This window comes from Felis catus, chromosome B4, assembly GCF_018350175.1.
Source record: "Felis catus isolate Fca126 chromosome B4, F.catus_Fca126_mat1.0, whole genome shotgun sequence".
Taxonomy (NCBI): Eukaryota; Metazoa; Chordata; class Mammalia; order Carnivora; family Felidae; genus Felis; species Felis catus.
In genome coordinates, this window is record NC_058374.1 from 46,458,441 (window position 1) to 46,474,578 (window position 16,138).

Below are 16,138 nucleotides of genomic sequence, written 5' to 3' on the forward strand. Positions count from 1 at the left end.
AAAAGAGCCAGAATGAGTTGTACTCTCCCCTTTTTCCTTCTCTTTTGCCCACCCCCAAAGAGGGCAAACCTGGGAGAGGAGTCAGGGGCTCTCCAGAAAGGAATGATCCCATCAGCTTGATGGTTTATGTAAACCTCAAGACTACAGTCAAACACCACCTCCTAGGAGCCTACTTGACCTTTCAGGCAGTTTTTAGTTCTTTCTTCATATTCCCACCAAATACTGAATTTACATTCATTTATACTTTTCTCAGAGTATTGCAATGGTGAGTAGAGGAAAAAGCATGATTTTGAAATCAGACAGTCCTAAATCCTGGTTCTACCATTTACTACCTGGTGACCGTGAGGAAGGTACCTGTTTGTGGGCCTCAGGGTTGCTATGAAAGTTCGATGAGGTAACATAGGGGAAATGTCTGATACTGTAGAATAGAAGGGACTTAATCATACAGTTCATTTGGCATTCCTTCTGAGGTTATATTTATAAATATAAAATGCTAGGACATTTGCTTGAAATTTCATGAAGGAAATGATATAAAATTAATTGTAAAATTCTGAGAACCACAAAACCACCCAACTCCTTGGTGGCATTGCATTGCTAGGTCTCAGTTCTTGATCTGCCCAGTCTTACAGTTTCCATTTTGCACCTCTTGTACTCCTCCCTCACCTTTGCTAGTTTTGGAATGGCCTGTGGATAATTGTCAAGGTTCCCAGAAAATGCCTAGATTATAGGGGCATCCATTTTCCTCTGAGGATACATACACACACACACACCCTAACATGTGAATCAGTATTTTTTAAAAAACATTTTTAAAATGTTTTTATTTTTGAGACAGAGAGAACAGAGCACAAGTGGGAGAGGGGCAGAGAGAGAGATGGAGACACAGAATCGGAAGCAGGCTCCAGGCTCTGAGCTGTCAGCACAGAAACTGATGTGGAGGTCAGAACTCATGAGCTGTGAGGTCATGACCTGAGCTGAAGTGGGATGCTTAAAGCACTGAGTCACCCAGGTGCCCTGAATCAGTATTTTCAATTTCTTCATTTATCTCTCATTTCCATCTCCTTCCTTCACCGTCTATATTTTTTGTATGGTTGTCCACGGCCAAACTCCTACCTTCTGGAACTGAAACAGGAGCTCTGCATCCAGACAGCTGTGAATTCTAACCCTAAAACAAACAATCCCCACGCCGCATTTTATAAAGTTCTAACAATAAAGTGCCAATAGCTGGGTGATGCTTAAAGGCAACGCATCATTACACTAGAGAAGGCCTTGCTCTTTGGGGGCGGTTCTGGCTTTGAGGCGGTGGAGCCCTTTAAGGGTGATTACACTCTCCCCGCCCTCCCCGGGGCGGGGGCGTGGTCGCGGGGGGTGGCCTCCAACCCGGAACTGACGGCCGCGCGCAGCCGGCGCGGCCAATCCGCGTCCCGGAAGGAGCGAGCTTGCGGCGCTGGAGCGAGTGAGTGAAAGCGGCGCCGCCCGCCGGCCGCTGGCGCGGCTGAAGCTGGGCGCCCTCCGCCTCTTTGCTTAGGGTCCCCCAAAGAGAGCGGGCAAACACCGTGCATCCGCGTTACGCCTCTTGGCGCGTCGGTTCCCCAAATAGGGCCTCCCATCCCCCAACGCCAGCGCACCTGAGTGGGCTGGGCGCGTCATCTCCACAAGTCGGCCCTGCAGCGGCGCCCACATTTGGTGTAGCATCCCCTGTCCCAGTCCCCGGCCCCTGCCCGGTCGTCCCGCCGCCGGAGCGGTGACCGCCTGGCCCGCCGTTCTTCCGCTGCCACCGCTGCCGCCACCATGGGCAGTGAGCAGAGCTCCGAGGTCGAGAGCCGACCCAACGATCTGAACTCCTCAGGTCGGTGTCCTAACTTCCACCCTCCTCCAGCCGGCCCTGTCTGCTTGCGGAGGGGGCTGCCTCCCAACCTAGTGGGGACTGGGACCGTGGACACGAACGCACAGAGAGCCCTCACCGTACGTTTTTCTTGAAAAAGAGAAAAAAGTAACCGTCTGTCCTAGCCGTCATTCCCCTGATGGGGAGTGCCTGTGACTGCAAGCTAAATCAGCTTGTGCGCCCATGCCCATTATTTATTGTCAAAACAGCTGTTTCTCCCAGCTCTGCCTCCTCTTTAAAAGACGACCTAATTAACTTTTGGCGTTAGTACTCATGCCTGACACCGTGAGATTTGGCTCACACAGTGGATGGATCAGAGACAGAATCTCTAAGATCATGCTCCTTTTCAGAAGGGATGTGTGACAGGTCTACAATCGTTTTTGAACCCTTGGGTGCAAACATCTCCAGAAACTGCATTTTCTCTTAAGAAGGGGGTCGCGACTCGCTTTCTATTATCATAGGGGTTGGCCAGCACCGCACGCTCTGGTGTTTTTCTCTATTCTTCCCCCGTTCGTAATTTTAAGATTTCTCCCAGCGTTTGAAATAGGATCGGAAGGATTATTGTGCTAGGAATATAGTAAGCAGTCAATAAATAAAATAGTTGATACTTAATTAAGGATTCTATGCTCTGTTGTTGTCGTTGTTAGCGACAAACCCTAGCACAACTGGCTCTGCTTGAGTTGCTAATCCAAATTGGATTCAATCTGGAGCCTAAATATAACATATTAGTTTCAGGTGTACAGTCTAATGATTAGATATTTGTATATATTATGAAATTTTAAACAATATTTTACACTTGCAGAGAGGTGTAGATACACTAAGAATCCACAACTGTCGTTTATTCCTGGTAGGATCTGTAATTCAGAAATGTAGACGCTGACAGAGTCCACACTGAAGTGTGTCCTTCAAGACTGGTTCAGGTCCTCATTTGGGGGGCTAGATTGGGACACATTTCAATGGTGAACAGCATCTACTAGCTTTGCTACATTCTTCTATTTCCTGGGAAGACCCAGCACATCTGATCTGTTAATAGCAAACACAGTAATAGTTGTTACCCTTTATTTTCTTGCCCCTATGTCAGGCCGGAAGCATATTTGAGGGGAAGAAGCATGGCATCTTAAAAAAATCTGCTTGCTCACCTACTAACTAGCCAACAGCATGAGCTCTAACCAATACGATAGCATACTAACCAATAGCATAGCTTAGAATCTGCCCGATTCCCCTGGGCTAAGTGGTTTGCATACATTTATATTTAATCCTCACAGCGGCCCCATTTTACAGGCAAGGTGATAGAGGTTAGCTAGAATCTAGTGAAATCTGTTTTCCACTGGAGTCTGGGGAAGAAGAAATCAATTTGTAGTAGGAAAGATTTCTGACTTGGGATTTGTGAAATGTGAAGTAAATTAGCAAAAGGGGTTAAGAGATACTTCTTGAAGAGCAGTCAAAGTAGCAGAGATTCTACAAGAGGGAATGCCAAGCCACAGGAGACTCTAGCCTCTAGGAGGCGGGGCAGTTCTGTGGCCTTCCTGCGTCAACCTTTGAGACATAAGTATGATGAGCCCGCGAATACTACCTTCTAGAGGGTAAACCACTTTAAATGTTTATTCTTGCTCTAACCAGGAGGATATTGAGCAGAGGAAGGTATCTTGGTCTAGGAAGTTGTTGGTAGTTTGAATCAGTTCCTCCAAATGCTTTGCTTTCTCGCAACGTACCTGAAATTGGCCTGCCTCTCTTAACTGTCCCACAAATTTCTGAATTTGGCCTCAGCCTAGAATGGACTTCCTGTTTATTTCTATTCTTCTTAGACTACTGCCTGTAATTGTAAGGGTCTATTAAATATACCTGGCTTGCTGTGAACTGGTCTGGCCACCAGTTCTGCAAACCTCAGTTTCACGGGGATGGGCCGTGGATACCAACACCCCATAGACCTCCAATTCCTTTCCTAATTCTTTTTCTAGCACTATTGACTTTGGGCAGTTCACAACCAAATCTTGTGTGCTTATTTCCTCATTGGTAAGATAGGGACAATGTCAGGAAGATCAAAGAAGTAAAAATTAAAAACATAATCTACCTTATATTTTTCTGTGCTGAATAAGATATTTTTAATTACAAAAGCAATTTCATACATGTTATAGGTTCCTATAATGCTTTTTTTTTTTTAGTAGAAAATACAGATCCCCTATGATATATCTCCCCTTTTCCAGCCTCCACTGCAGGATGACTACAGTTAGCATTTTTTTTGTGTAAAAATATTCTTTTTAATGACTGTACTTTAGTGAGACAGAGGGGGCTAACATGCAGCTCGTGAGCAGTGTAACTTTATTTTCAGTGACTCCTTCTCCAGCTAAGCATAGAGCCAAGATGGACGATATCGTGGTTGTAGCTCCAGGCTCCCAGCCCTCACGGAATGTCAGTAACGATCCCGATGTCATCAAACTGCAAGAGATTCCGACCTTCCAGCCACTTTTGAAAGGTAAGCACTTGGGTTTTGTCTTATCTGGACTTGCTGGAAAGGTTTGCACAGCCGCACTACCCTCCCCAGAGGGCGTGTGCCTTCCTCGTCTACTTTGGGCCTTTGCTTAAACGGCATCTTCTTGGTGAAGCCTTCCTTGACTGCCCTATTTAGAATTGCAGCCCTTATTGCTGCTTTTCTCTGCAGTTTTTAATCACCATTGATCTAATGTATAGTTTACTTATTTACTGTCTGTTTCCTTGTTAGAATGTGAGCTCTATGGTGGGAGGAAGTTTCTGTGTTTTGTGTGTTGTTGAATTGTAGAGCCTGGTATAAAGCAGGGACTGAGTGAATGAATGAATGATGCTGGAGTTGGCCTTTACCTGTTACATTTCTATAAAAAGATTTTCACTCCTTTTTTTAAAGTTTTATTTGTTTAAGGAATCTCTACACCTCACGCTCAAACCCACAACCCTGAGATCAAGAGTTGCATGCTCTTATGACTGAGCCAGCCAGGTGCCCCAAAGATTTTCATTCTTATTTGTGGCCTGGACTATGCTATCTTTGACTAGCTTAGATCCATAGAGAAAATCTCCATAATCGTTGGTACACTTAAAATTAATTTTGGCAACTGTTTTGTATGAGAGGAGAGGGTATGTATGAGAGGATTAGCATATATTGATTACTGTATACTGAGGTAGAGTTACCTTTTAGTATGAATTTTATTATTCATTTGATAATTTCATTATATATTTTTATTTTATGTTAATAAATTCCTTTTCATACCTATTAAGTAGTGGCAATGATTTTCTATTAACTGAACAGGGTTTCTACTATAAGAATCCCTCTTTCTGTCTCTCTCTTCCTCCAAAAGATTAGGAAATATAAATGAACATAAGGTCCTGGTGTACTTAAGCTGGTACAATATAACCTAAAACATCTTACATTTATAGAGCTATTTCTTTTAGAAGATACCCCCCCTTCACACACGCACACAAACACCTGCCATCCATTTAATTCTTACATCGTTAAATATGTTAGAATGATTTGTGTCAGATCAGACAGCTGGCAGATAGAGAGGTTGAACTTGAACCTTCATCACTGATTTCAGATACTAGTTACACTGTTCTACACTCTACTTACAAAACAAAAATAAAAACAAATAGTGCTTTATCGAACCATGTATCATCTCATTGTTCCCAGTATGTCGTCTGCTTTACGGGTAAGGAAATACAAGCTTTTGATCTTTTCCCACAGGCCTCAGTGTTGGACTTTGGGAAACTCTTTGGTTCTTCCATGAAACAACACGTTACATCCTGCTACCCATCTTAACAGTTTTCTTTATTTTGAGAGAGAACATGATTCTTCAAAGCCATTAGTAAATATTAATAAAATTTCCATCTCCACATTCAATCAGATTAAAAGACAATGTCCTCATTCAATCAGATTAAAAGACAAATCAGATTTAATTTAGCTGTAGAAACATAGAGGTGGACACTTGTATTCTATACTCCAGCACTTCCAGATATGCATGTGGTCACGCTTTCATGCCTCTGCTTCCTGTTAACTATGTCCAAAGTCTTCCAAAGTCTTCTAGTCCTGGCTGAGGCCTTATGGGACCAGTATTTGTCCCCACTTTAGGGAAATACCAAAAAGAAGCAAAAACAGAACCCAAAAAACTCCCAGAATTTTGAGATATACTTAATGATTTTCTGGGATAGTGTTTCTAAGCATTTGAAATGATTCTTATTTTATGATAGTAAATTGCCTAGAAGGGGAAGCATCTAGAAGAAGGCTTGGTGTTAAGGGAAACTAACCTTAGATTTAAACATTTTTTTTTTAAGTTTTTATTTATTTATTTTGAGGGAGACAGAGAGGGAGAGCAGGGAGAGGCAGAGAGAGAGAGGGAGATGGAGAATCCCAAGCAGGCTTCATGCTTATAGCACAAAGCACAACTTGGGGCTCAATCCAGGAGATCATGACTTGAGCCAAAATCAAGAGTCGGACGCTCTGCCAACTGAGCCACCCAGGCGCCCCTCCCAGTGATGATTTTAAATCTGAGGTTAGGGGTGCCTGGGTGGCTCAGTTGGCTGAGTGTGTGATTCTTGGCCTTGGCTCAGATCATGATCTCACTCACAGTTTCATGAGCTCAAGCCCTGTGTGGGGCTCTGTGCTGACAGTGCAGAGCCTATTTGGGATTCTCTGTCTCCCTCTCTCTGTCTCCCCCTGCCCTGCTCACGCTGTCTCTGTCTCTCTCAAAATAAATAAACTCAAAAAAATTTTTTTAAATAAAATAAACTCATCACTGGGAACCCTAAAAGTGAATAATGACTGTAGTCCAGTTAATGCCATGTAGCTGGACTTGGTTGCATTGATACCGGATTTAAATGGGGCCTTGGCTACCAGCTAGCTATGTTGCCCTGGCTTTGTTTTTTACCTCTTTGAACCTTGGTTGTTGAGAACATTGAGAATAGGTATGGGAGAGAAGAAAGCTGATGGGGGGCAGGGTGCAGTTAAGAGGTGATTTGGGATTTGGCTAAGGAAGGTGGAGAAATCACTTGATAAGGACGGCGTGAAAATAAAAATGGCAACATGTGGCAGGGGCCAGACTGCAGGGAACAAAAAAAAGCCAGCAAGTATTTAAGGGAACGCTCCCATTTCACTTGTGAAGAAGAAACATCTTAGTGATTAGAAGAGACAGGCAAAGGAGACAGTTGGGTGGAAATAAGAAGGATAATTACGATAATAATAGTAGCTAATCCCTCCCCTCCCTCCCTTCGGTACCTCTGCAAGATATTATTTTCTTTCCATTCTATAGATTAAAACACTGAGACTCAGAGAGTGTGAGTTCATTGCCTAAAGTCACACGGCTATAAGTTATAGCCCATCTCGAGATGGCATCAGGACATGGAGTTTTCAGCTGTTTTGTACATGGAATGAGACTGTTTCCAATTCTAGCAAAGCCAATTAGAAAGATCACTGGGCTGTAAAAGACAACGGGGCGATGGTTGTGAGGCCGCTTGGATTTCTGGGGCAGCGTACAGAGCCTCCCGCTTTGCCGTTGCTCTGCCTGGTAATTTAAAGCTCTGCCGCCTGCCTGCTGGGCTGCTGGAGGGCCACTCATCACTGTCGCCTTTATACTCTACTCTCTTTTTTCGCCCTTTACTGCTTTCAGGATGAGGCTATTTCTCAAAGTAGTAGAAAGGCCACACAGTGAGGGCTGTACCCCCCAGGTTTGATTTCAGAAAGCTTTTCATGCAAGTTAATCACAGTTTATTCTTTCAAAACAATATATTCAAGTATTACACAGAGTTCACTATTGTTCCGTAATGTCATGTGATGTAATGCTAATGCTGGTGGGTGATCTGCAGAGGCAGTGGCTGGGCGAGTTTGGGGCTATTCGGATGACTGAGGTAATGTTTGCATTTTTAATAAGCAAGCAGATTCTTTCTTTGGCCTTAACCCTTTTGGATAGATATAGCAGAGTATAATTTATGCTCTATACTGGTGCCAAATATCTGTTCCTCTTTTTATCTAAGCGAGAAGAATGTCTGTTTTTCATAGCAGTCTCTGAATTAGCAATTTATCTTGAAGTGTAAAACATTTACTAGAAAATGAAAAATTAAGAAATTACAAGTAGCAAAAAATGGCCACAACAAGACACAAAAGCAAAATGTAGATTTGATGCAAATGATATTCCCGGGGTTAAAAAAAAAAAAAACCCTATAAATCTCTTACTTAACATTCAACCACTTATATTTTTTAATGAATTGCATAATTTTATGTCAATCTATAGAAATGAAGTATTCATAAGAGAAATGCAAAGTTGACATTTTATGTATAAAAGTTATATAATCATTCTGTTCACGCCTGAAGATGAATATATGCATACACACGTACACGTGCTTGGGCATGTATGCACATATGACATTCTTTACAACTGACCTATCATTTTTGTTACTGACCTTGGATACAACATCAGATTGTCTTGCTGCCTAAGGAAGGGACTGTCCTTGTTACCAGCAAGGAAGGTCAGACAAATACAGTGTAGATACTTAAGTGAGACGAAGCAAGTTTGTTGGGAGTTACGCATTTGTTTGTTAAGAACATGATTTCTGTGAAGTCGATTTTGACAGTTAAGAGCCTGGGGCTTTTCTTGGTGGAGCAAAATCTCCTGGAACAGCGGTGAAGGCTCTCAAATCACATGGAACATTGAGAATTAGTGCATGAGGTTGAAGCTGGGAGAGAATGAATCAATGGGAAATGGTAGTAAGGAGAAAGTGAGGGAGCTACATTTCAAATGATCAGTTTATTAACATCTTTCTCACCCACTCATCTGTTAGCCAGACAAATAGAATAAAGGTAGAGAGTCTTGGCGTTTATCAGACACTTGTCTCTGCCAGCTGTCAGACCTTATCTCTGTTTTGGAAAATGGAAGAGGATAAGAGACTGGATCTTAGAGCTTAGTCTTTTCTGAATGACTTAACGGTGACCTCTGAGCCCAAGGTTGATCCTAAGAGTCTGTTCTCTCCTGAATACCATATTTGAAAAGTTGATAACTTATTCCTGATTACCGTGTGGATTATTTGTGTATGCTAACCTTTTAAACATTGCTGTTAACCAGCAAAGCGTTAGTCTTACTCAAGAGCTGGAAGTACGAGGCCAATGATCGCTTTAAACCAGTTGCGAGAGCAAAGCCATTTTGCAAGAGCAGCCTCACTTTTTTCCTCACTTCAGTGAATGTATACGGGCATCCATTCTTGTTTCTTTCCATCAAATCTCAGAGAAGGTATGTCGATGCCTTTCTCTGAAACTTAATGCTTTTCCATTTCCCTTTTTTCTACATTTCTTGGGACTTTGCTTCTGTACTCTCCTTGTCTTTAGCATCCAGCTTAGTGAACCTCTTTCCTCTTATGTTGATGTATAGATCTTTCCATCTTTTTTCTTTTTTTTTTTTTTTTTTGAGAGAGAGGCGTGCACAGGAGAGGGGCAGAGAGAGAGGGAGAGAGAGAATCCCAAGCAGGTTCCACACTGACAGCACGGATCCCAATGTGGGGCTCCATCTCATGAACCATGAGATCATGACCTGAGCCAGAAATCGAGTCAGAAGCTTAACTGACTGAGCCACCCAGGCAACCCTAGATCTTCCCATCTTTTATTTTATTTATTTATTTTTTAAATGTTTTATTTAGTTTTGAGAGAGTGGAGGTTGGGGAGGGACAGAGAGAAAGGGACAGAGGGTCTGAAGTGGGCTCTTCGTTGACAGCAGTGAGCCCAACATGGGGCTCGAACCCACACACCATAAGATCATGACCTGCATTGAAGTTAGACTCTTGACCAACTGAGCTACCCAAGCACCCCTGATGATATTTAATTAATTAGTTCTACCACTTAAAAAAAAGTGCTAAAATCTCCAGCTGTGATTGTGTTTGTCTATGCCTTTTATTCTGTCTGTATTTTTGATGTCTGTTACTAGGCATGCACATGTCGATGTTTATTATATTGACCCTTTTATTATTATGAAGTTGTCCTTGTATAGAAGGCACTATTTCCTATCTTGAAATCTATTTTGTCTTACGTTAATATAGCCACTCCAGCCTTTTCACACTTATTGTTTGCATAGTATATATTTTTTTCCATTCTTTCTTTTTGTTTTTGTGTATTTGTGTCTTTAAAGTGCATCTCTTGCCGACAGCATACAGTTGGGTCTTATTTCTGTACCTGTGTTGGCAGTCTGTCTTTAACCGGGTGTAAATTGATGTGGTTGGATTTAGGTCTACCATTTGTTCTTCATTTTCTATTTGTGGTCTCCTTTTGGTTCCTTTACTTTCCTGACTTTTTCAAGATCAACTAAATTTTTGTAGTATTCCATTTTAAGTCCTCTATTAGCTTTTTTAGTTGTATTCTTATACATTATTTTTTTAGTGGTTGCTCTGTGGATTATAATACACAATTTTTTAAAGATTTTATTTTTTATTTTTACTTTTTAAATACTTATTTATTTATTTTTAAGTTGATTTGTTTATTTGAGACTCAGACACAGAGACAGCACACATGGGGAGGGGCAGAGAGAGAGAGCGAGAATCCCAAGCAAGCTCTGTACTGCCAGCCCAGAGCCTGATGTGGGGTTCAAATCCACGAAACCATGAGATCATGACCTGAGCCGAAACCAAGAGTCAGACGCTTAACCAACTGAGCCACCAAGGTGCCCCTAAAGATTTTATTTTTAGATGATCTCTACACCCAACGTAAGGCTTGAAGTTACAACCCCGAGATCAAGAATCACACTCTCCACCGACTTGGCCGACCAGGCGCCCCCATTGTACACATTTTTAACATCATAGTTCACACAGAGTTAATATTATACACATAAAATGTAAGAACTTTTCAGTGGTATGGTTCCATTTACCCCACTTCTCTGTGCTATAGTTGTCATACTGGTACATCTCCATATACTAGGAATCCCATGTGATGTTTATATATATATATTTTTATATATTATTTATATATATATTTATAAGTTATATATTTATATATAAATTAAATATATGTTTATTATTTACAAAACTTATGTATTACTGTATTATGTTATATAATTATATACATTATAACAGTTTATATTTTATTTTTTATTACTTATTTTTTATTTTTTAAAATTTACATCCACATTAGCATATAGTGCAACAATGATTTCAGGAGATTTCTTAGTGCCCCTTACCCATTTAGCCCATACCCCCTACCACAACCCTTCCAGTAACCCTGTTTGTTCTCCATATTTATGAGTCTCTTCTGTTTTGTCCCCCTCCCTGTTTTATATTATTTTTGTTTTCCTTTCCTTATGTTCATCTGTTTTGTCTCTTAAAGCCCTCATGAGTGAAGTCATATGATTTTTGTCTTTCTCTGACTAATTTCACTTAGCACAATACCCTCTAGTTCTGTCCACGTAGTTGCAAATGGCAAGATTTCATTCTTTCTGATTGTCGAGTAATACTCCATTGTATATATTGTATACATGCGTATACGTATACGCATGCGTATATGTATATATATATACGCATGCGTATATGTATATATATATATACGCATGCGTATATGTATATATATACACACATATATATGTGTATACACACACACACACACACACACACACACACACACACCACCTCTTCTTTATCCATTCATCCATCGATGGACATTTGGTCTCTTTCCATGCTTTGGCTATTGTTGATCGTGCTGCTATAAACATGGGGGTGCATGTGTCCCTTCGAAACAGCACAGCTGTATCCTGTGGATAAATGCCTAGTAGGGCAATTGCTGGGTCATAGGGTAGTTCTATTTTTAGTTTTTTGAGGAACATCTATACTGTTTTCCAGAGTGGCTGCACCAGCTTGCATTCCCAATAGTTTATATTTATTTTAAATGATTATATATCTTCCAAAGAAATTAAGAGAAGAAAGAACTACATATAGAATACAATGTTATGCCTCCCCACATATTTACCATTTCCAGAATTCATATTTACCATTTCCAGAATTCTTAATCCCTTTCTGTAGATTCAGGTTTCTATGTGATGTCATTTATTTTTAGTCTGAAGACCTTCTTGTAGCATTTCTTGTAGTGCAGATCAGCTGGAAACAGATTCTTTCTGTTTTTATTTATGTGAAGATGTCAGTTTTTGCCCAGGTTCACTATAAAATTTTTACCCCCTTTTTTGGTAAGTTTTTAAGGAGATTATGGAATTTTGTGAAATCTCATTTCTCAACACACTTTCCTTCACTGGTTATAATATCCATCACTGTTTCTTGTTTGAATTAATTACACAGAGACAGTTGCCAAATAGTGATTTTTCTACCTTTACCATTCCTTCTACATTTATTAGTTTGTATTCCACTGTTAGGAAGAGCTTTCTCTTCTCTCCATTTATTTATTTAAGTCCATGCAGAATGGTGAATTCTTATTTTATTCAATGAGTTATAATCTGTTACAGTCACTATTTTCAATCTCAAAATGCTTCAAATTTAGGAGCACATGGCTAGTTCAGTCGGTGGAGTGTGCAACTCTTGGTCTTAGGGTTGTGGATTTAAGCCCCATGTTGGGTGTAGATATTGCTTAAAAAAATCTAATCTTGAAAAAAATGCTCCAAATTGAGACAGTTGGAACCCTGTCAGTCTAGTTTACTTTGTCCTTTTGACATATTCTCATTATTCTTTGAACATGTTTTTATTTTCTGGCATGACATAATGTTCCAGACTTTTCTTGTTCTTCCCTGGCTCCAGCACTAGAATCAGGCATTTCTCCAGGAGTCTTGATTCTTTTAGTGGAGAGAGGTATTTAGAAGCTCCTCTTAGGCCTTCTCAGTGGATTAGCAAGGAAATAGATATGTGTGTATATACATAATACACACATTTATACTTATATGTATTTTTATATTTATCTGTATATATTGAATATACTGAGTTCATACTGACGTGTTCTAAATGTTCTTTGATCTATAGGTTTATTGTTTTCATCAAATATTTTGGCCATTATTTCTTCCAGTGTTTTTCTGCCCCCCCCCCCCTTCCTTTTTGGGGACTCCATTTTCTGTGTTATGCTGTCTCACAGGTCACTAATGCACCTCTCAGTTTTGTTTTTTGGTTTTTTTTGGTCTTTCTCCTTTCTGTCCTTAGTTTGGATAATTTCATTGCTTTGTTTCCAGATTTAGGGTTTTTTTTTTTTTTGTTTTTTGTTTTTGTCATGTCTATACTGTTCTTAATCCCATTCAGTGTATTTTTAATTTTAGATAATTGTATTTTTCAGCTTTAGATATACCTCCCTTTTAATAAAGTCTTCATGTCTTTGCTTATCACGCCTATGTTTTCCTATACTTTTTGAACATGTAGGGTGCATTTATAATTTATAATTTTAATTCTTGACTGCTAGTCTATCATTTTTGGATCTGTTTTTTATTAAATGAAGTTTCTCAGTATTACAAGTCATATTCTCCTGCTTCTTTGCATTCCTGGAAATCTCTTCACTGTATGCCAAACATTGTATATTTCGTATGTTTCTGGGTGCTAGGGTTTGTTTTATTCCTTTAAAGTATATTAGACTTTGTTCTGGCGTAAAGTTAAGTTACTTATAATCAGTTTGACTCTTTCTGACCTGCCTTTATGTTCTGTGAAGGTTTATCCAGAGCAGCCTTTAGTCTAGTTTAACTGAGCCTCACTTCTAAGGCACTACCCTTCTGAGTGCTTTACCTGTGGCCCATGTGTTACGAAGTCTCACTACTCACGCAGGTGGGAATGCAAACTGCCCTCAGTCCCGTGAGAATTTCAGACATTGTTTGGCCTATGGCTTTCCTGCAGTTCTTTCTCCAGCCTGGTGGAGTTTTACCGCAAATTCATAACTTAGTGTAAACCAGAGACTCAGGGTGCCCTGTGCAGTTCCGCAGACTGCTTTCTTACTGAGCCCTCCCCTCCCCCATATTATTTTGTGTACCTTCTGATACCTCTGTCTCTCCAAACTCCACGTTCTCTTTCTTCAACTCACTGAGGCCACTGGGCTCTTTATGGATGTCTCCCCCCACCCCCCGCCTGGAAAATGTTTTTCAGTAATAAACTGGGGAAATGATAGGACTTGCTTGTTTTCCTTCTCTCAAGGATCAAAGCCTGTTAGAGAATATCTGAAAAGAGTGTGTCATATATTTGGTCTGGTTCCTAGTTGTTTATGACTGGAAGGCATAATAGCAATTAATCTTTCATGGGCAGAAGCAGAAATCCTCAAAAAAATGCTTTTTAATCTTTATTTTTCTGTCCATTACTACTTCTTTCATTTTAAACGCCTCATGCCAACAGCCTTCGATTACTACCTTGGTTTATTTCTGCAGTATACAATTGACTCTTGAACAATGCGGGTGTCAGGGGCCTGGATCTCCCTGCAGTTGAAAATCTGTGTATTACTTTTGACTCCCTCACCCCAAACTTAACTGCTAGTAGCATAGTGTTTACCAGAAGCCCTACTGGTAACATAAACTGTCGATTAACACATATCTTGTATGTTATATATATTATATACTGTATCCTTACAAAAAAGTCAGCTGGAGAAAAGAAAATTTACGAAGAAAGTCATAAGGAAGAAGAAATACATTTACAGTACTGTATCGTATTTATTGAAAAAAATCCAAGTGTTAGTAGACCTGCGCAGTTCAAACCTGTGTTGTTCAAGGGCCAATTGTAATGGTAAACATTGGTGCTCCTGGTGGTGTTCCAGCTAGTGGAGATACAAAGAATGTAAGACACAGCTGCTGTCCCTTAGGAGCTTACAGTTTGGTGAGTGATTAAGATAGGTAAGGAACTTACAGTAACGTAGCATGGGTCATATTGGCCATATGGCCAAAAGATCAGTCATGTGTAGAGAAGAGAATCATTAATTTGGCCTGGGAATTGGAGGCAAGCTTCACAAGGGAAGTAACAGTCGAGTAGGGCTTTGAGGGATGGAAGGTAGCCACATGGAGAGGATGGGGTCAGGGAGTGGATTCATGGTTTAAGGGATCATCCATATAATCAAAAAGTTATAATTAAAAGATGCCAAAATACTTCTTGACCAAAATTATATCTGGGATGTGCTGCTTTGATTTTCTTGTATTACTCTACATACCCATATGTATGCAGGTTAAAATCTGATTTTAATTTTAAGCCATATTAGACATTAACTTACTGGAATAATTAACTGTATACTATTATTCATTCTTTCGTGTTTCTTTAAGCTTTTAATTTGTGTTATATTATTAATTTAAAAAATATGCATGGTTTACTTTAGTACCCAAGGATATATCTTTCTAAGCAATATCATTTCCTGGCTAAGCTAGCCAATTACTCCTGGAATATGACAATAAAGATAGATGTATTTTTTAAAATATATTTCTTTTTAAGGCTCTGTTTTGTTAGTAGTTTTTGCTACATAACATCTTAGAAACATTCCAAGGCTGAATAGTATAAAATTCTGTTAGTCATCTTCAATTTTTCTACTTTTCCAAAAATCACATAAAAAATTCTATTTTTAAAACGTTAGCATTTGAGACTGAAATGTTTATTTAGGAAAGCCAACGTTCTAAAGGTGTTCCGAGAATTAAAAAAGAAATTCCTTTTCCCCCACCCCCCAAATTTTAACTGATTATTAGAAAGATTAATGCTAATTTTATAGTATTTGGAATTGTTAATAGATAAGGCTTTTTCATCCTGGGCAAAAGTGAAAGTCATGTACTCTTTTTAGAATTGTGATGTTTCATATATTATTCACTTAACTAAATTCATTGAGCTGTTGCTGTTTGTCAGATATTTTAGGCTAGAGATACAAAAAAAACATTGTTCCTTCCTATGAACAGCTCACAGTCTTGTGAGGGAAACTATATTCTTAACAGGTCATTGTGATTCAGCATGATAAGTGCTTATAAATGTAATGCATTAGAGAACCTACAGGATGGAACAACTTATTCTGAGAGAGGCAGGAATGGTTGACTAGAATCAGAACAATTGAGAAGAATTTATATGTGTGCTCTTGGTATTAATTACTTCCAAAGTTTTATTATGCCTAAAAAGCCATGTGGAAAAACTTACTTTGTTTTATTTTTTACATTTAGATGGAACATGCGAGCAGGGGAGAGGGAGAGAATCTTAAGCAGGCTGCACACTCAGTGCAGAGTCCAACAGGGGCTCAATCCCACCATCCTGGGATCACGACCTGAACCAAAATCAAAAGTCAGTTTCTCAACCAACTGAGCCACCCAGGTGCCTCGAAACTTTTTTAAAAAAATACTGACTTTA

General features: G+C 39.8%; 1 protein-coding gene across 3 annotated transcripts in view; it reads left to right on the top strand.

Annotated features, from left to right (window-relative positions):
- Positions 1 to 1,336: 1,336 nt before the first annotated feature.
- The window catches only part of BORCS5 (BLOC-1 related complex subunit 5), a 97,647-nt gene continuing 82,845 nt past the window's right edge, over positions 1,337 to 16,138 (top strand). The window contains exons 1-2 of one of the 3 annotated variants that reach the window (XM_011283772.3): positions 1,337 to 1,453; positions 4,212 to 4,355. In XM_011283772.3, the coding sequence (XP_011282074.1) occupies position 1,453; positions 4,212 to 4,355 (145 nt within the window). In that variant the 5' untranslated portion in view covers positions 1,337 to 1,452. The other 2 variants (XM_003988424.4, XM_019834528.3) reach the window with 2 other exon arrangements.